The sequence below is a fragment of the Leptodactylus fuscus genome, chromosome 1, assembly GCF_031893055.1.
Source record: "Leptodactylus fuscus isolate aLepFus1 chromosome 1, aLepFus1.hap2, whole genome shotgun sequence".
Taxonomy (NCBI): Eukaryota; Metazoa; Chordata; class Amphibia; order Anura; family Leptodactylidae; genus Leptodactylus; species Leptodactylus fuscus.
In genome coordinates this window covers 344,263,035-344,283,948 of record NC_134265.1, presented here as the reverse complement: position 1 = coordinate 344,283,948, position 20,914 = coordinate 344,263,035, and the positions used below count along the sequence as shown (strand labels likewise).

The 20,914-nt window shown below is 43.1% G+C and overlaps 1 protein-coding gene across 1 annotated transcript in view; it reads left to right on the top strand.

Annotated features, from left to right (window-relative positions):
• LOC142183515 (uncharacterized) overlaps positions 1-20,914 on the top strand; it is a 166,177-nt gene that overhangs the window by 68,125 nt on the left and 77,138 nt on the right. Inside the window, exons 9-11 of the mRNA XM_075258664.1 lie at positions 2,436-2,545; positions 5,389-5,508; positions 9,240-9,443. Of these exons, the coding sequence (XP_075114765.1) occupies positions 2,436-2,545; positions 5,389-5,508; positions 9,240-9,443 (434 nt within the window). The remainder of the gene's footprint in view (positions 1-2,435; positions 2,546-5,388; positions 5,509-9,239; positions 9,444-20,914) is intronic.

The window sequence follows — 20,914 nt, the reverse complement described above, 5'->3', positions numbered from 1 at the left end:
ATTCCTGCATTCACCATCAGGGCCCTTCCATACACCATCACAAGGCTCAGGGTAAGAGAGCACCCCTATAACCATCATCAGATATCATGCAGGTCCTCCTTGTCACTTTTTGGCCTGGAAGGTGGGCTGAAGAAGGTCAGTTGAGGGCACTTGGCCCAACAGTGACATTACTATAGCCACTACTACTCCCATTCTCTAGTTCTCTTCAATTGAGTTGCGGCAATAGTAGAGACTCTCATTGACTGTGTGCCGGCATGAATGCTCAACCACAGAAAGTTTAACTATTTTTATTTGTATGGGTTACACAAAGACTACAGCAGGAAAGAGTCTTGGACTGATGTTGCCATTCATGGTGCTCTACTTTCATGGGAGGTCTCTTTAGGATGTTCAATATGAGTAGCCAAAGTGATGAGGGCATCAAGATTGGTGGTGCAGAACAGAAACAGGCAAAAATGCTAAATGTAAATAGGAATACAGAATCAGGAATAGACTTTAAACATATAGATCACAGTAGCCAGATTGAAACAGGAAATCAAGGCAGGACAAAGGACAGGTAGCAGAAACCAGAAGGCGGAAGGACTACATGTCCACGCAAGTATAACAGGACAGTCCCATAGAAAATGGTGCAAACAAAATACTATAACTTCTGGTACCCTGAGGCTGCCATAACAGCTGATCTGTGTGGATGCATCAATCAATACGAAACATAGATTATGGGCCAGAAAACCCCTTTTAAGCTCAAGCATTACTTATATGTTGCGTGCATCCTACGAAGTCAAGCAGTATAAAAACAGAGTTGTGCAGCACAAAGTGGCAAATCTTCCAAATGTTGTAGGGGTTTTTATTTCAACCCAACATGCCCAAACAGTTGTACAGTGATTCTTGGCACTAATTTGTGCAAGACATGTAGAAAGACCTGCACAGATAATGTCACATTGCCTTGATATACCGGTCCTGAAACCAGAAGGCAGATCAGCAAAAATGTGAGCTGCTGTACAAGTGTATGTGGCCTGGTATTAGGTCTGTGTTACTTGAGGAGATGTGGCCTGGGGTCTATGTTTTGTGGGTTTGATATGAGGTCTATATCTGGCATTTGTATTAGTAAAAGAGCACTGATCTTTAGTTTGTATTTTGGGGGTCCTGCCTGGATATTAACTTATTTATTGGGTTAGGATTTGAATTTATTTAAGGTTGTAGCATTTTTTTTAGGCCGTTTGTTAAATGGTCCATATTTGTTTAGGGACTTCTAGACTTGAAACTAATAATTTGGATTGTTATGTATTTATTTAAGGGTTTAGTCAGGGGTTTTGTATTCATGCCACAGCCTGGTCTATGGCCAGAATTTAGGGGTCTGGCGTCTTAATTAATGTAGGGGTGTGGTTTAGGGTCTGGATTAATGTACAGGTGTGGTCCTACTTTATTTGTGTTGCCACAAAGGCTGGGAATAGTTGAATTAGTATTTTATTTAAACACAACGGACTTGGATTATAAAAAATCTTTTACAAAAAGTATACAAAATGCATCAGTGTAGTCCAGGCCTAATTAACAACTACGCGTTATTCATCTTTTTAATAGTGTATGTTCCTATATAATCTGATGATGTCATTAACAAATGGATTCTGTTAATGTTTAGAGGCACACCCCTTTAACAAGAGGAAGGTTAACACCCAATGATAAATACCAAGAAATACAGAGAAAGGTGGTGTTGATATGGCAAAGTAAGGAAACTGTGTGAAAAGGGAGGAGAAAAAAATCTGAAAAACAGCCCATGTCCTGTACTGTAGGTTACTTAAAGGGGTATTCCCAGCTCGCATACTCAGCAGTCTTTACTGCTGTAAAATCTTCTTTCTTCCTGGTTTCTTGCATCATTTGGTGGGCGGGGTTTCACATGCAACCTGCAGTTTAGCTCCGCCCCCAAATTCATGTGTAGCTCCGCCCACCCACATTGGACTATGAAGTACAGGCAGCAGCAACTCCATTCTGTGTTACATACAGAGACTGCCTGTCTCTGCCATAATGAACACAATTGAATTAGCTAGCCTGATAACTGGGAGAACAGAAGAAATGAAAGCAGCTCCTCTCCCCTATCTGATAGCAGGAAGCTAGGTCACATGGTGCAGACACAGGAATAGCTAGATACACAGGCTCGCTCCCTGCACTTAGCCCCTCCCCCTGAGAGCAGCAGATACATCACTTGACTCATGAGCAGATAAGTCAGGGCTGTGGCCACAAAGAATTGAATAAAGTAAGATAGTGGACAAACAAAGCAGTTTTGCTGAAGCAATGTATTTAGGAAAAGTCTTACATCCACATTAACAAGCAGTATAGATAGGATCCTTGTGATGGGACAACCTCTTTAAGCCATCAGTGTGTTTAAAAATCTCAATCTATAATGTTAAATATATTTATTAAGTATTGTATGTATTCTCCATTAGACTCTCAACTGTGTGCAGATGAATATGAAGATGCTAAAGAAAAAGCCATGGAGTGCCTCAGTGAAAGATATGAAATTCTAACTGGTCAGAGCTTTTCTGAGACTATAAAGGTAAAATCCTCTTTAACTGAATCAAAATATGATAACTGTATACACTAGTGGCCAAAATTGTGGACACGGTGCATTGTTTTCATTGAATGTTAGACATCAGGAACACGCTGGGAGCTCAGCTGTTGTAACAATTAATCCATATTGATATAAAACTTTATTTAAAACAGCATAACAAAGTAAAACGTTTAGCAATATCTAATCATTAATGTTTGGCTAAAATGAAGAAATTCACATACCTGTCCAAAAAGACATGAAACAAGAAATTCTTCCGATATCTTCAAAGTTTATAACCCTCCACACAGTAAACATAACAGTAAACAAGCATAGACTAAAAATACATTAAAGACATAGCAAAACCATAGAAATATCTTAATTCACAAACATGTCCACAATTTTGGCCACTAGTGTATAAGTTACGTAAGGTCTTGACAGGATGCAGTGCTACCTCAGGAAAATATTCAAGGTGTTATCTGGACACTATTTGTTTTTAAAAGGATCTGAATGTTTTAAAATAATAAAAACGAATCTCCCACCACCCCTATTTTGACATGTTCTAGGTTAGAGATGAGCAAGTAGTGTTCGATCGAGTAGGTGTTCGATCGAATACTACGGTATTCGAAATACTCGTACTCGATCAAACACTGCTAGCTGTTCGAAGTTTAAGGTTCGATGCAGAACCAGCGTTGATTGGCAGAATGCTATACATTCTGCCAATCAACGCTGGTTCTTCTCTTACCTTTAGAAGTCTTCTCCGTGCAGCGTCCCCGCGGCGTCTTCCGGCTGGAATTCACTCTGCCTAGGCATCCGGCCTAGGCAGAGCCGACTGCGCATGCGCGGGCCATGCCCTCGCATGCGCAGTTGGCTCTGCTCAGGCGTCGGGCCGGGCAGAGCCGACTGCGCATGACCGTGCATGCGCAGTCGACTCTGCCTAGGCCCGATGCCTAGGCAGAGTGAATTCCAGCCAGAAGAAGACGCAGGGACGCTGCACCGGGAGAAGACTTCAAGGAGAATCCAGCCTGACTGTTACTCGTGGACTTGGTAAGTATAATTTTATCGAATTTTGCGTACCCCTGAAACGAGCATTTCCCCTCATAGACTATAATGTAATGGGGTTCGAAATCCGTTCGAACAGTTGAACAGTGTGCGGCTGTTCGAATCGGATTTCGAACCTCGGACATTTTAGTGTTCGCTCATCTCTATTCTAGGTTCATCACTAGTCTCTGTCAACATGGATGACTACTGAGTGTCAAAAGTACACTGGTATAACAATGGTATAACTAAAAGTACTGGGTGTACTTTTTAGTTATACCATTTTGGGGAATTGCTATTGCTTTGATCACTCTTTATTAAAATTTTTATTAGAGGCAAAACAGTGAAAAAATGGTCGGTTTTTTTTTTTTCTCACTACAGCATTTACCTTACAGGAAAAATATTTTTAGAGATTTTTAGACTCAGGGTTTTCTGACACCTAATGTTTTAGGGATACCTAATGTGTGTGTTTCACATTAAATACTTTTATATGTATTCTAGGGAAAGGGGGATGATTTGAACTTTTATTTTTTTATTTTTTTTACTTTAAAAAATAAATAAAAAAATTGTCCATTAATTAGACCCCCTAGGAGTCTTGAACCCCAGGGTGTCTGATCATTAATGTAATGCATTACAATGCTTTGCAAAAAAAATTAGCAATTCTATTGCAGGCTACATAGAGTGGCCTGCAATAGAATCCATTGAATAAATCCATTGAATCCAATAAAATGCCAACGGGATCCTGGTCCCGGAGCTTGCTTTTCCGCGAGCCCCAGTAAATGGCGCCTCAGTCAGCTTTGACCAAGGCACCAGAGGGGATAGTGCCCACGATTGGTGCAGGCACCAATCGCGGGCATTAGCGCTGGGTGTCAGCAGACAACTGGCGGTTATGGTGGCCGCCATGTTTAAATACCCAGCATCCGCCGTACTAGTACGGAAGATGTCAGGAAGGGGTTAAGTAGTACTGAATATATCTACTTCACCTTAATAATTTTGTAAAGCTGTACCAAAAAGTGGGGATTTATTTCCAATTGTATAGGTATAATCTAGGACCAACCTGAACAAGGTTCTTTTGGTTGAGCAGGTCTCAAAACTTGATCAATTGTGAACTAAAAACCCACATTTAGGCTGAGCCCCAAGTAGTAATATGCAACTAAAATTGCAGCAGAAAATATGCAGCTAAACACGTCACTTTTCTTTCCGCAATGTTTTTCATTGCATTTTTGTAGAATTTTTCTTTGTGGATTTTCTTCCTTTCCTAGACTTATAGGGAAAACACAAGGGTATCCGTAGGTATAATTGACATTATGCAGCAGATATTTTTTCTATAATGTATAGTTGGGATTATCCAGAATCTCATTCATTTTGCAGGTACTGTAAAATGCAGCATTTTTTTCCACAGCAGCAAAAATGCTGCATTATCGCAACACGGGGCTTTATTCTTAAATTAAGACTATTTAAAATAATCAAAATATACAGAGTTAGCAAATATTGTATTAGCTCCTGTGTCTTTTAAGGGTAATATTGCAAGGCTGAATATCAAGCCATGGGAAAAGGAAAAGAAAAAGAGAGGGCAAGAAAAAGAAAGAAGGTGCAAATAACAAAGAACTGCAGAAATGAAAACTATAAAGTTAACATACAATAATGAACAAATCGTGGAAGACACTGAAAAGTAGAGTTATCTCTGGGCACATAGTGCAGGATCCATGTCCTACTAAAAATGCAACTGGTGAATAAAAGGCAAAAAATCAAGAGACATTTGTGACCATAAGTAACACTTAAATAAAAACCAAAAACATTGTATGTATTTACAGGATGAGCTTGGTAGTCCTGATGATATATCACTTTCACCTGAGGTTTTACAATTTGCTGGAAAAACAGAGCTATATTTCGGTCAAGGTAAAAATCCAACACATGATCGACTTGCTTTGCAGGTAAGAAATTTACTTTTTCTCTAGATGGAGTTATTCACCACTTTTTCTTTAAAGGGATTCTACCACTAAACTAACATTTTTTCTAATGACCACGTCGGAATAGCCTTAAGAAAGGCTATTCGTCTCTTACCTTTAAACGTGGTCTCCGGCCCGCCGTTCCGCAGAAATACCGGTTTTAACCATTATGCATATGAGTTCTCTGCAGCAATGAGGGCAGGCCCCAGCACTCAAACGCCGATGAGCGCGTCCCCATTGCTGCCCGAGAGCTCTTTCCAGCGCCGCCTCCATCTTGAGCAGTTCTTCTGTCTCCGACGCGGTTCAACTTCCGACGCCTGCGCAGTAGGCTCCTGTATTGTACTACAAGAGCTCTTGCTCTTGTAGTTCAATACAAGAGCATACAGCGGCCTCCCAAAAATGGCCACCGGCCACTTCTGTATTGAACTACAAGAGCAAGAGCGGCCACCCAAAAATGGTCGGCGACCATTTTTGGGAGGCCGCTCTTTTAGTTCAATACAGGAGCCTACTACGCAGGCGTTGGAAGTTGGACCGCATCAAAAGACAGAAGAGGCGGAGTTGCTGCTCAAGATGGAGGCGGCACTGGAAAGAGCTCTCGGGCAGCAATGGGGACACGCTCATCGGCGTTTGAGCGCTGGGGCCTGCCCTCATTGCTGCGGAGAACTCATTTGCATACAGGTTAAAACCGATATTTCTACGGAACAGCGCGGAGGAGACCACGTCTAAAGGTAGGAGACGAATAGCCTTTCTTAAGGCTATTCCGATGTGGTCAATTAGAAAAAATGTTAGTTTAGTGGTAGAATCCCTTTAAGCTGCATGTGACCATTATAGGAATACATGTTTTATAGATCCATAATACTACAAGGCCATGTTTTCCCTCCTTGTGTCTTCAAAGTGTATCTTTCTAGCATCTTTTGATTTTCTGGCAGTATTTGTGTCATTACTACTAGGGTTGAGCCAATCTTGAGATTTCAAGATCGATTTTAAAATCCGATTTCCGATCATTTTCCAGCTGATCTCGATCCCGATCTCAATCGTGAAATTTGCTCGATCGCCGATCGGAATCCGATCTTTTCTGATCCCGATCCTCAACCCTCAACTCAATGCTTTTCTATGGGAAAAGTCACTTTTGGGGTTGAGCCGATCTTGAGATAACCTCCGATCTCAATCCCACTGGAAAAGATCGGGTCGGAATTCCGATCGCGATCGTGAAATTTACTTGATCGCCGATCGGAATCCGATCTTTTCTGATCCTGATCGCTCAACACTAATTACTACATTTTGGCTCCTTTCTCTGAAACCCTGCATTTTTTTATTCTTTCCCTTGCTCCACTATTTAGAGCTGTCCCCTGCTTCTCAAAGTGTGTAGTGTACAGGATCGTGTGTGAGGCTGGGGCCATACGGGCGGGAAATGTCGCGATTTGTCCGCAGCGGAAATGCTGCAGGAAAAATCATAGTGTTTTACAGTACAGGCAAAGTGGATGGGATTCAAACGAATCCCATGCCAACTTTGAGGTAAAAACCGCCATGTGGACATACCGCAATTTCCAAAACCGGCGCGTTTTTGGTTATCGCAGCACGTCAATTATATCTACGGAAATGCCGGCGGTCTCTTCATAGATATAATTGTAACAGAAAGTCTGCGGAGGAAAACTCAGCGAACCTTCTGTATAAAGCACTGCAGAAAGAACCGCGATGCTTTGCCATCGTGGTTTTTCCCTCAGCGTTTATTGCTGTGGGGACATCACATGGGACCTTAGCCTAATGCAGGGAAAATAAGGGTGCGGAGGTTATTTCAAACAGTTATATCATTAGAAATCTTGGAGAACAAGGCTAAGTTCACGCGGGGTATTTTGGTCAGGATTTTGAGGCAGAATCTGCCTCAAAATCCTGGCCAAAAAAACAGCTCCCATTGAAAACAATGGGAGCCGGTTAGTTCTTTTTTCCACAAGTGGTTTGTTCCGGCTCCTGGAAAAAAGAAGCAACATGCTCAGTCTTCTTTTTTGTGTGGATAAGACGTCGGAGTAGCCTTTAGAAAGGCTATTCATCTCTTACCTTTAGACGTGGTCTCTGCTGCACCGTTCCTTAGAAATACCGGTTTTTACCGGTATGCAAATGAGTTCTCTGGCAGCAATGGGGGCGGGCTCCAGCGCTGCCAGAGAAGGGTCTCCAGCGCTGCTTCCTTCTTCGTCCGCCGCGTCATGTTCAAATTCCTCTTCTGGCGCAAGCTCGTAACCTAGCAGAGCAGACTGTGCAGGTTACGAGGTTAGGCCACTAACAATACTGTGCAAGCGGCCAATTTCCTGTGGCCTGTGCGCCTGCGCAGTCTGCTCTGCTAGGTTACGAGCCTGCACCGGAAGAAGACATTGAACATGACGCGGGGACGAAGAAGGACGAGGCGTTTGGAGACACTTCTCATCACTGTTTGAGCGCTGGGGCCCACCCCCATTGCTGCGGGAAAACTCATTTGCATACCGGTAAAAACCGGTATTTCTAAGGAACGGTGTCACGGAGATCACGTCTAAAGGTAAGAGACGAATAGCATTTCTCCGACGTCTTATCCACAAAAAAAAAGTTTTAATGGTAGAATCCTTTTAAGATGGGCAAATGGAAATGAGGTGCAGGAGATGGGTGTGGTGGAAATTCAATTACAGAGAAGAGGAAATAGGACAGTGTTCACACAGAGCAACAAAAAACTCTGAGCAAAGAATCAAACTGAACACACCTCCTGCATTGCAGTGTGAGAGCAGAGGGTGGCGCAAAGACCCGAACAGGCAGAGATGTTACACCTTTATATTTCTGATTCCTTTTGTAGCCATTGGCTTTGGCTCAAAAAAACTATAGCATTTTGCAATAAAAAAAAAGCTGTGTTTCTAGAAAATAAAAAAAGCTGTGTTTCTAGAAAAAAAAACTGTGTTTCTAGAATGTGGGACCAATGGCCTGAGGATATATATATATATATATATATATATATATATATATATATATATATTTTATTATTTTTTTCTTCAAATTATTTTTCTGTGAATAATTTGGTCTCTTATGGTTTTCATTGTACACTGAACATATAGTTGTGTATATTTCTACCCCCTCGTTTACATCTGTATTGGTATTCTGCTTGGGGGAGTCCGCATAGGGACCCCCTGAACGGAATACAAATCGCAATTGCACATGGACTATATACATAGACTATAATGGGGTTCATGTGCTTGCTGCCAGATCTCCGTACAGAACATGCGGACAGGAAAGTAGTTCACAGGGGGCCACACGGTGGCTCAGTGGTTAGCAGTGCAGCCTTGCAGCGCTGGAGTCCTGGTGTTCAAATCCTGCCAAGGGCAAAAAAAACAAACATCTACAAGGCGTTTGTATGTTCTGCCCGTGGTTGCGTGAATTTCCATCCCACATTCACATTCCAAAGACATACTGATAGGGAAAAAAATGTACATTGTGAGCTCTATGTGGGGCTCCCAATCTACATTATAAAAAGAATAAAAAAAAGGAAAGTAGTTCACAATTATCTTTCCTGTCCGCATGATTCATCTGTTATAGTCTATGGGGTCCGTGTGCTTTCACTGCACACCACTTGCAATTGCGTTTGGTATTCCGTTCGGGGGGTCTCCATGCGAATTTCCCCGTACGGAATACCAACACAGATGTGAATGAGGGGTTACATAACTGGCTGAATGAAAACAATTCTGACATTAATATATTCCTAGAGTGTTTTGAGAGGTCTGTCAAATCCTCAAGAAGATGATGAAGCTGAGGAAGAAAGTTACAAAAAAAGGATTGCGGCTGTCAAGAAAATTGTGGTTTATTTACCCTGCAAAATATTACATGGTGGAAAAGAAATCTTGGAGATGCCGGGAACAGATGATTCTGATCCAATTGCTACAGCTTTTATTGCGGATGCATTAAATATGGTGAGTAACTGCTATTCTAAAAGGTATATCTTAAAAAGAAATCTGTCAGGAGGTTTTGGAAGAACAGACCAGTTGTTTAATGTCCCAAATATGACCATGCCAGGCCTGTCTGTCCTGAGATTGAAAAATCCTCTAATCCTATATTTACACGAACATTGGATTTGACCATGTGACGGGCATTATTTTTAACATTGATACATGTGAATAGGGGTTATTCACATGACTGACATTTTGACGATCCATTGTCTCGGACCGTCAAAATACAGGTCATGTACTATTTTTGGCCATTTTCACAGATCCCTCCATACAATATAATGGATCCGTGAAAACAGTGGCCCATTGGGTGCAAAATGGCCATGAAAGATGGACGTTTTTTACAGCTGTTTTGCACTACAGTCATGTGACTGTAGGCTCAGTCTGGGCAGTGACTGAAGTAGGTTAGTTGTCATAAACCCGCTGGTGGCTAACCCTCTGCAGCCTACAGTAACAGCAAAAATGTTTACAATAAAAGAACAAGAATAATAAGTACCAACAATATATCATCACAAATATATAGCGGTATATTGCAATAAGTTTGCAGCTTTGAACCAACAGGAGTATAAGTACTAATTGCAAGTTACAGGTAATAAGTTCCCAGGAGTAGTTCGTACCTAGAAGAAAGTAAAGTGGGCACATGCAGAGGGGGAGGGGAGAGTGGAGCAGAAAAAGAAAAAACAGAACAACGTACCAGCACATAGCTTTAGTTTTGGTTTTCTTTCTTTACAAATTTATCGAGCTAAGAGTACCACCAGTGCATATCCTAGAACAGAGTATGGAGTATATGAAGGAATACTACTAGGGTCGGGCCTGCTGCGTGGAATGCCACCAGTATGATCTACTGTATATAATCAGACCAAAGTGCCCACTTAAGCCCGAAGCTGGGATACCTGTGATTCTTAGATGCCAGCATCCTCTCCAGGGTATAAGCCAAATTGACGTGTTGGATGACTTCCACCACTGTCAAGCAGAGCACACATTTCCACTGGCAAGTGATCATAGCTCTGGTGGCTAAAATAATCTAACCTAGCACAGTGGGAAAAATCACATATACAACAATAGCAAAAAATGCAAAATATGAAAAAACATGAATATGCATATATAAAAGGGGGGGACACATGAAGTTCTACTACTGATAATGGGTATATAAATATTTAAAGTATTAACAAGTTTGTTTTCTAGCACAGTGAGAACAGATAAAATTATGTCCAAAGAAATTTTTTCAGAGAATGAAGTACTTATCCTAGAAAAAGTATTGCAATTACACATATATTGTTATGCACATGTTTAGTTTCTTTGTGTGTATTGGAACACAAAAAAAAAAAAAAAGACAAATTGGACATAATTTCACACAAAAGTACAAAAATTGTTGGCATCTTTTCAAAATCATGGGCAAAACTCAACTGGCAAGTAACAGGTGTGGCCAATATGAAAATCACGCCTGACAGCAAATAAAAAGAGAAATTGACTCAATATTTGCATTGTCTGTCTGCATGTGCAACACTAAGGGTGCCTTCACACGGCGTAGTGCGCCGCTCATTTAGACACGTATACACGTGTCCGAGCGCGGCGCTTCTAAACAGAGCCCATTGATTTTAATGGGTGCCGTTATACGCGCGCTACCCATTGAAATCAATAGGTAAAAAAGCCTCCGATTGATTTCAATGGGTAGCGCGCGTATATCAGCACTCATGGAACTCAATGGGCTCTGTTTTGAAGCGCCGCGTTCGGACACGTGTATACGTGTCTAAAGGAGCGGCGTGCAGTGCCATGTGAAGGCACCCTAAGAATGGGGAACAGAAGGAGAAGAAGAGAACTGTCAGAGTACTTGAGAACCAAAATTGTGAAAAAAATATCAACAATCTCAGGGTTATAAGTCCATCTCCAGAGATCTTAATGTTCCTTTCCCCACAATGCACAACAAAATCAAACAAGTTTACAACCCATGGAACTGTAGCTAATCTCCCTGGATGTGGAAGGAAGAGAAAAATTGATGAAAGGTTGCAATGCGGGATAGTCCAGATGGTGAATAAGCAGCCCCAATCAAGTTCCAAAAAGTGCAGGTTTTCCTGTAGGCTCAGCATGCATTGGTGTCAGTGCAAACTATCCATCGACATTTGAATAAAATTAATTTTTATGGCAGAAGATCCAAGTGGATCCCACTGCTGAAACAGAGATATAAGAATGCTAGACTGCAGTTTGCGAAAAAGTACAGTCATGGCCAAAAGTTTTGAGAATGATACAAATATTACTACTGCTTCAGTTTTCCTAATGGCAATTTGCATATACTCCAGAATGTTATAAAGAGTGATCAGCTTAACAGCAATTACTTGCAAAGTCAAAATTTGCCTAGAAAATGAACTTTATCCCCCAAAACACATTTCAACATCATCGCAGCCCTGCCTTAAAAGGAGCAGCTAACATTGTTTCAGTGATTGCTCCATTAACACAGGTGTGGGTGTTGATGAGGACAGGCCTGGAGATCAATCTGTCATGATTAAGTAAGAATGACACCACTGGACACTTTAAAAGGAGGCTGGTGCTTGGCATCATTGTTTCTCTTCTGTTAACCATGGTTATCTCTAAAGAAACACGTGCAGTCATCATTGCACTCCACAAAAATGGCCTAACAGAGAAGAGTATCGCAGCTAGAAAGATTGCACCTCAGTCAACAATCTATCGCATCATCAAGAACTTCAAGGAGAGAGGTTCCATTGTTGGCAAAAAGGCTCCAGGGCGCACAAGAAAGACCAGCAAGCGGCAGGACCTTCTCTTAAAAGTGTTTCAGCTGCGGGATCGGGCTACCAGCAGTGCAGAGCTTACTCAGGAATGGCAGCAGGCAGGTGTGAGTGCATCTGCACGCACTGTGAGGCAGAGACTCTTGGAGCAAGGCCTGGTCTCAAGGAGGGCAACAAAGAAGCCACTTCTCTCCAGAAAAAACATCAGGGACAGACTGATATTCTGCAAAATGTACAGGGAGTGGACTGCTGAGGACTGGGGTAAAGTCATTTTCTCTGATGAATCCCCCTTTTTGATTGTTTGGGACATCTGGAAAACAGCTTATTCGGAGAAGACGAGGTGAGTGCTACCACCAGTCTTGTCTCATGCCAACTGTAAAGCATACTGACACCATTCATGTGTGGGGTTGCTTCTCAGCCAAGGGAATTGTCTCTCTCCCAGTCTTGCCTAAAAACACAGCCATGAATAAAGAATGGGACCAGAATGTCCATAGAGATTTTGGGTCCATAGCCTGGAAACTCCCCAGATCTTAATCCCATTGAGATCCCATTTAATCCCATTGTGGTCAATCATCAAGAGACGGGTGGACAAACAAAAACCAACAAATTCTATCAAAATGCAAGCATTGATTGTGCAAGAATGGACTGCTATCAGTCACGATTTGGTCAGAAGTTGATTGAGAGCCTGCCAGGGAGAATTGCAGAGGTCTTGAAGAAGAAGGGTCAACACTGCAAATATTGACTTGCTGCATTAACTCATTCTAACTGTCAATATAAGCTTTTGTTACTCATAATATGATTGCAATTCTATTTCTGTATGTGATAAAAACATCTGACAAACACACATAAAAACCAGAGGGCAGCAGATCATGTGAAAATATAAGATTTGTGTCATTCTCAAAACTTTTGGCCATGACTGTAGATGGTCAAAATAATAACAATTCTAACTCAAAAGAAAATGGTCCCACTTAAGATCTTCTCAAATTGAAACATATGGGATAGTTCGAGGCCGATGGAGAACATTCAAACAAATACATATTGTGGTGTGTGGAAATGTTCAATAAGATCACATCCCTGCATCCGACCAAATTTATAAGAACACATGAAACCACAGCTGATCGTTAAAACCTGGTGGTTTCATGGTACATAGGGTGTAAATCCATCTTGCCTCAAGGTTTTATTAAAATCAGCCATTCTCGTTGACAGTTTGACCACTTTCAACATCTGAAAACTTATGTTTGAGGCTACTCTACTGTATTGCTCCCTAACATTTATGGTCACCAGAGTATCTTCACCCCGATTAATGTCGGAGATATGTTCTAAAATACGTCTCCTGAACTCCCTTTTCTGATGTATTGTGCGCCACATTTACATGTCAGAAGATATATCAGCCCTCGAGTCCTGCAGTTGGTCTTAGCCCAGTTCGAGAAGGTCTTCTCATTATTGTGATTCACATATGTCTTGGTATTGTTGATAAAGGGATAGGCTCTATAGGATCCACATTTATAGGTCCCTATTAAATTGGTAGAATTAAACCAGGACAAACATCTGGTTGGAGGCATCAGATGTCTATAGACTAGTTAACCTTTTTGGTTGTACCTCTCCTAAAGGTTATACTTGGCCTCTCCCCAACCAAATGCCCCACATCCCGATTGTTGGATGCCCCAATATGTTTGGAGTACCTTCCTAACTTGTTCATCATCATTATAAGTGCTGATGATGTGGATAGTGTTAAATGTTTCCTGTTCCTTTGGGACCAGTAATGACTGTCTATTTTTGACCCTTCAGAAATGATAAGCCTCCCTTAATGTTCCATCAGGATAAACTCTTGACCGCTCCATAAATCTAGATGGAGGGTCACCAAGTCCACTATGACACCCCAGGAAATGATACCAACACCCTGGAATGACACTGGGACAGCAGGGGAAGCATGTCTGGGGGCATAAAAGTCACTTTATTTAATGGAAATCCCTGTCAGTTTGCGATTTTCGCAAGCTAACTTTTCCCCATAGAAATGCATTGGCCAGTGCTGATTGGCCAGAGTACGGAACTCGACAAATCAGCGCTGGCTCTGCTGGAGGAGGCGGAGTCTAAGATCGCTCCACACCAGTCTCCATTCAGGTCCGACCTTAGACTCCGCCTCCTCCGGCAGAGCCAGCGCTGATTGGCCGAAGGCTGGCCAATGCATTCCTATGCGAATGCAGAGACTTAGCAGTGCTGAGTCAGTTTTGCTCAACTACACATCTGACGCATACTCGGCACTGCTACATCAGATGTAGCAATCTGATGTAGCAGAGCCGAGGGTGCACTAGAACCCCTGTGCAAACTCAGTTCACGCTAATAGAATGCATTGGCCAGCGCTGATTGGCCAATGCATTCTATTAGCCCGATGAAGTAGAGCTGAATGTGTGTGCTAAGCACACACATTCAGCACTGCTTCATCACGCCAATACAATGCATTAGCCAGTGCTGATTGGCCAGAGTACGGAATTCGGCCAATCAGCGCTGGCTCTGCTGGAGGAGGCGGAGTCTAAGGTCGGACCTGAATGGAGACTGGTGTGGAGCGATCTTAGACTCCGCCTTCTCCAGCAGAGCCAGCGCTGATTGGCCGAATTCCGTACTCTGGCCAATCAGCGCTGGCCAATGCATTCTATTAGCTTGATAAAGCAGTGTGTGCACAAGGGTTCAAGTGCACCCTCGGCTCTCCTACATCAGAGCCGAGGGTGCGCTTGAACCCTTGTGTAGCCTCGGCTCTGCTACATCAGAGCCGAGGGTGCGCTTGAACCCTTGTGCAGCCTCGTGTCACAATACCCTTTCTATTTTCTAGAGACCAATGGCTGGGAACAGTGAGTCTAGCAATAGTAATATACAAATTGACTTACAGTCTGTTCTGTGGAAGGCAGGGAGGCTTGGCCGGAAGCAGTGGTCCTATACTCAGCAGGAGGGCTTGCTGGAGGCTGTAGTTCCACGGCTCCTTGGGACCGGGTGGGTGGCAAAGTCCTTGTAGCAGGAGGGCTTGCTGGGATCAGTAGTTCCACGGCTCAGTCTGTTCTGTGGAAGGCAGGGAGGCTTGGCCGGAAGCAGTGGTCCTATACTCAGCAGGAGGGCTTGCTGGAGGCTGTAGTTCCACGGCTCCTTGGGACCGGGTGGGTGGCAAAGTCTTAGTAGCAGGAGGACTTGCTGGGGGTAGTGGTTCCAGGTAGCAACCAACTTGCAGGTAACTAACCAACTTGGAACAGTCAGTTTAAGCTTGAGGACCTTGCAGAAGACAGACTTCTGAAACCAATACTCAGGCAACTGGGTAATCAGAACACACATGCTAAATAATCGAGAAATCAGGAAATCAGGGTAAGTCACAGACAGGAAACACAAAAGACTCCATTTTGACTGCTGGCAAAAAAGAGTTCAATAAAACAAGATCCTGACATTACTCCCACCTCAGGAGCGGCCTCCGGACGATCCCAGACCAGGCTTCTCAGGATATTTATCATGAAATTGTTTAATCAATCGAGAGGCATTGATGTTGTCCAGAGGTTCCCAGGAATTCTCTTCTGGAGGATAGCCTTGCCATTTGATAAGATATTGTAACTTGCCCCTGAGAATCCTGGAATCCAGAATCTTCTCCACAACAAAATGTTCTTGATCATCTACCAAGACAGGACCAGGAGGAGGAGATGACCGTCCCGGAAAAGGATTTGAAATTGTAGGTTTCAGCAAAGAGACATGGAAAACAGGATGAATCTTCATGGTCTTTGGAAGATTCAATCGACAGGTTACTGAGTTTACCAGACCACTAATCTTAAAGGGACCAATGTACTTTTGTCCCAATTTTCGTGACGGCACCCTTAATTTCAGGTTCTTGGTAGATAACCAAACTGCGTCTCCTACCTTGAATGTTGGTGCTGGTTTACGACACCTATCAGCTGTGTTCTTAAATCTCTCTTGAGCTGTGCGCAATGTCTGTTTTAACAAATTCAGATCTTGTTGTAAAGAGGCGATTCTTTCTGTAACTGCTGGCACAGGGGCATCCACCGGAAATCTGGGAAAGATCTTTGGGTGATAGCCTTGGTTAGCATAGAATGGTGTTACTTTTGTAGAAGCACTTTGCGAATTGTTGTAGGAGAATTCTGCCATGGGAAGCAAATCAACCCAATCATCCTGTAAATGGCAGACGTAGCATCGTAGATATTGTTCCAGAGTCTGGTTAGTACGTTCTGTCTGTCCATTTGATTGTGGATGGAAAGCGGAGGACAAACAGACATCTATGTCCAATGCCGCACAGAACCCTCGCCAGAATCTTGCAGTAAATTGAACACCTCGGTCAGACACAACCTCATCTGGAACTCCATGTAGGCGAAAGATATTTTGAATAATTAAGTCAACAGTGTCTTTAGCTGAAGGTAGACCTGCACAGGGTATGAAGTGAGCAGCTTTCGTCAGACGATCAACCACCACTAAAATTGTATTTTTTCCCTTGGAGGTTGGCAGTTCTACAATGAAGTCCATGGAGATTGACCCCCAGGGGCGAGTTGGGATAGGAAGAGGCTGCAGTAGACCTGTTGGTGCAGAACGTGGTGTCTTACATCTGGCACAGACATCACATGAGCGAACATAATTCCTGACATCTTCTCGAAAACTTGGCCACCAGAAAAAACGAGAAAGGGAATCTTGGGTCTTCTGTATTCCCCTGTGACCTGCCATCTTGGAATCGTGCATCAGCTTCAAAATCTTTACTCTCACCGCTTCAGGAACATAAAGGCTTTGCCCTTGAACCCACACTCCGTTCCTTAGAGTTAAACGTACATCCCTTGTGGGTTGTGAAAGAAATGGATCTGAATTATAAGCCTCCTTAATGTCTCTCAACAAATCTTGATTGTGAATTACCCCTACAAAATTGGAATTTGACAGTATTGTCTTGGGTAAAGAACCCGGAGTAGGGTCAGCAGCGTACATTCTGGATAAGGCATCAGCTTTACCGTTACGAGAACCTGGCCTAAAAGAAATTACAAAATTAAATTGATTGAGGAATAAACTCCAGCGAGCCTGTCGGGGAGACAAACATTTAGCAGATCTGATAAACTCCAAGTTACGATGATCAGTGAGGACAACAATCTGTTGTGATGCTCCCTGGAGATGATGCCTCCATTCCTTAAAGGCAGCGATGATGGCCAATAATTCTTTATTCCCTACATCATAATTTCTTTCTGCGGGTGACAAACGTTGAGAAAAGAAAGCACATGGATGTAATAAATTCTTCTCTCCTGTTCTCTGAGAGAGAATAGCTCCCATAGCACTGTCCGATGCGTCTACCTCAACAATGAAGGCCCGTTCAGGATCAGGATGAATTAAGACTGGGGCTGTGGTAAATTTTTCCTTTAAACGGTCAAAGGCTTCCTGTGCTTGAGTGGTCCAAATAAACGCTGTTGACTTTCTTGTTAGTTGGGTAATAGGGGAGACGATCCCTGAAAAGTTCTTAATGAAGCGTCGGTAGAAATTTGCAAAACCAATGAAACGTTGAACTTGCTTAACGTTCTTGGGAACAGGCCAATCAAGGATTGCTTGTATCTTACTTGAATCCATGCTCAATCCTTGAGGGGTGATTATATACCCCAAAAACTGCACTTCAGTTCTATGGAACTCACATTTCTCAAGTTTGATGTAGAGATGATTTTCCCTCAGGCGTCCCAAGACGGTCTTTACATGCTGTTGATGTTCCTCGAGAGAATTTGAAAAAATCAAGATGTCATCCAGATATATGACCACGAAGAGATCTAGAAGGTCCCTGAAAATGTCATTGACAAGGTGTTGGAAGGTGGCTGGAGCATTACAAAGTCCGAACGGCATCACAAGATATTCAAAGTGCCCATACCGAGATCTGAAAGCGGTCTTCCATTCATCCCCGGTCCTGATGCGGACTAGATTATATGCACCACGAAGGTCTAATTTTGTAAATATCTTGGCCTGTCGTACTCTCTCCAATAATTCTGGGATTAAAGGCAAAGGATAGCGATTCCTAACTGTAACTTTATTTAATTCCCGATAGTCTATGCAAGGTCGGAGAGAGCCATCTTTCTTCTTGACAAAGAATATGGGAGCTCCAGCTGGAGATGAAGAGGGACGAATAAAGCCTTTAGCCAAATTTTCATCAATGTACAACTTGAGAGCTTTCAGTTCTGGCCCTGCTAGTGGATAAATGCTCCCAAAAGGTATCGATGCACCGGGTCGGAGATCTATCGGGCAATCATATGGACGATGTGGAGGAAGTAGATCGGCTTTCTTTTTGTCGCAAACATCAGAGAATATCTCATAACAAGGTGGTAAACTTAGCACTTGAGCTGGATCTTGAATCTTTATGCTGGTAAGTGGTACATTTGGAGCTGGAGCCGGATCCCGTATATGCATGCTAGCAGGGAGATCCTTTCCCGGAAAACGTATCTCACTAGTCTCCCAGTTGATATCAGGGTTCTGGGTCTGCAACCATGGAAAACCCAAAATAACAGGAAAGTGTGGCGAGGAAATCAGCATGAAGGTAAGTGTCTCTTGGTGATCAGGTTTCAGCTGGATCCTCAAGGGTACTGTCTCATGATCTACGGGCCCTGAGACTAGTGGAGATCCATCCACTGTCTCCAGTACCACCGGTGAAGCCCTCTTCCGGAACTTGATTCCATGCTCCTTGGCAAACAATAGATCTATGAAATTTCCACTAGCTCCTGAGTCAATCATGGCCGTACTAGTAACCCACTGAGAGTTGATCAATATCTGAATTGGAAGGAGGCAGTGTGATCCTCTTTCCTTTTCTTTAGGGTGCAGAGTCACAGGAGCTATGACAGCATTCAGAAGCAAAGCTGACTCCGAAACGACCGACTCAGAATCAGAAAAGTCACATTCAGCAATTGCTGCAGCCGTTCTAAGGGGACGATTAGGACAATTCATAAGGAAGTGACCCGAACCACCACAGTACAGGCATAAGCCCTCCCGAAGCCTATGTTCTTTACGGTCCTGACTTTGACGTCTCTGTAGAGAATCTATTTGCATAGGTTCAACCCCTGCATCCCGGGGAGGTTTACTCAGTGGATCCTTCCATTGCATCAATCTTTGCTTTTAGAGCCTGCATCTCAACATGCATAGAGGTAGTCAGATTGTATAGTTTCTTGAAACGTACCTCCAAACTCTCTGAACCAGCGGTCTCCGTCATCATGGCCTGAGTATTCTGTCACAATACCCTTTCTATTTTCTAGAGACCAATGGCTGGGAACAGTGAGTCTAGCAATAGTAATATACAAATTGACTTACAGTCTGTTCTGTGGAAGGCAGGGAGGCTTGGCCGGAAGCAGTGGTCCTATACTCAGCAGGAGGGCTTGCTGGAGGCTGTAGTTCCACGGCTCCTTGGGACCGGGTGGGTGGCAAAGTCCTTGTAGCAGGAGGGCTTGCTGGGATCAGTAGTTCCACGGCTCAGTCTGTTCTGTGGAAGGCAGGGAGGCTTGGCCGGAAGCAGTGGTCCTATACTCAGCAGGAGGGCTTGCTGGAGGCTGTAGTTCCACGGCTCCTTGGGACCGGGTGGGTGGCAAAGTCTTAGTAGCAGGAGGACTTGCTGGGGGTAGTGGTTCCAGGTAGCAACCAACTTGCAGGTAACTAACCAACTTGGAACAGTCAGTTTAAGCTTGAGGACCTTGCAGAAGACAGACTTCTGAAACCAATACTCAGGCAACTGGGTAATCAGAACACACATGCTAAATAATCGAGAAATCAGGAAATCAGGGTAAGTCACAGACAGGAAACACAAAAGACTCCATTTTGACTGCTGGCAAAAAAGAGTTCAATAAAACAAGATCCTGACACCTCGGCTCTGCTACATCAGAGCCGAGGGTGCGCTTGAACCCTTGTGCACACTCTGCTTCATCAAGCTAATAGAATGCATTGGCCAGCGCTGATTGGCCAGAGTACGGAATTCGGCCAATCAGCGCTGGCCAATGCATCCCTATGGGAAAAAGTTTATCTCACAAAAATCACAATTACACACCCGATAGAGCCCCAAAAAGTTATTTTTAATAACATTCCCCCCTAAATAAAGGTTATCCCTAGCTATCCCTGCCTGTACAGCTATCCCTGTCTCATAGTCACAAAGTTCACATTCTCATATGACCCGGATTTGAAATCCACTATTCGTCTAAAATGGAGGTCACCTGATTTCGGCAGCCAATGACTTTTTCCAATTTTTTTCAATGCCCCCGGTGTTGTAGTTCCTGTCTCACCTCCCCTGCGCTGTTATTGGTGCAAAAAAGGCGCCAGGGAAGGTGGGAGGGGAATCGAATTTTGGCGCACTTTACCACGCGGTGTTCGATTCGATTCGAACATGGCGAACACCCTGATATCCGATCGAACATGTGTTCGATAGAACACTGTTCGCTCATCTCTAATCGTAATCTAAAAGATATCCTAGTGAAGGCTGACATTGGGACAAGGAAACAAACCAGACAACTACTGTTAGGTCTTTTGACTCAGGGAAACTTTCCATGTTTAAATGGTTCAAATTATACCAACATGATGTGGGGTGATAGTTTTGTACACTCACAAACAGGACAAACTTTTACCATCAAAGAACATTATCCCTGTTCGTCCAAATATGTCATTTATATGATCCAATGACCATGTAATTTGATTTATATATTTATAGAACTAGGATCAATCTACATAAAG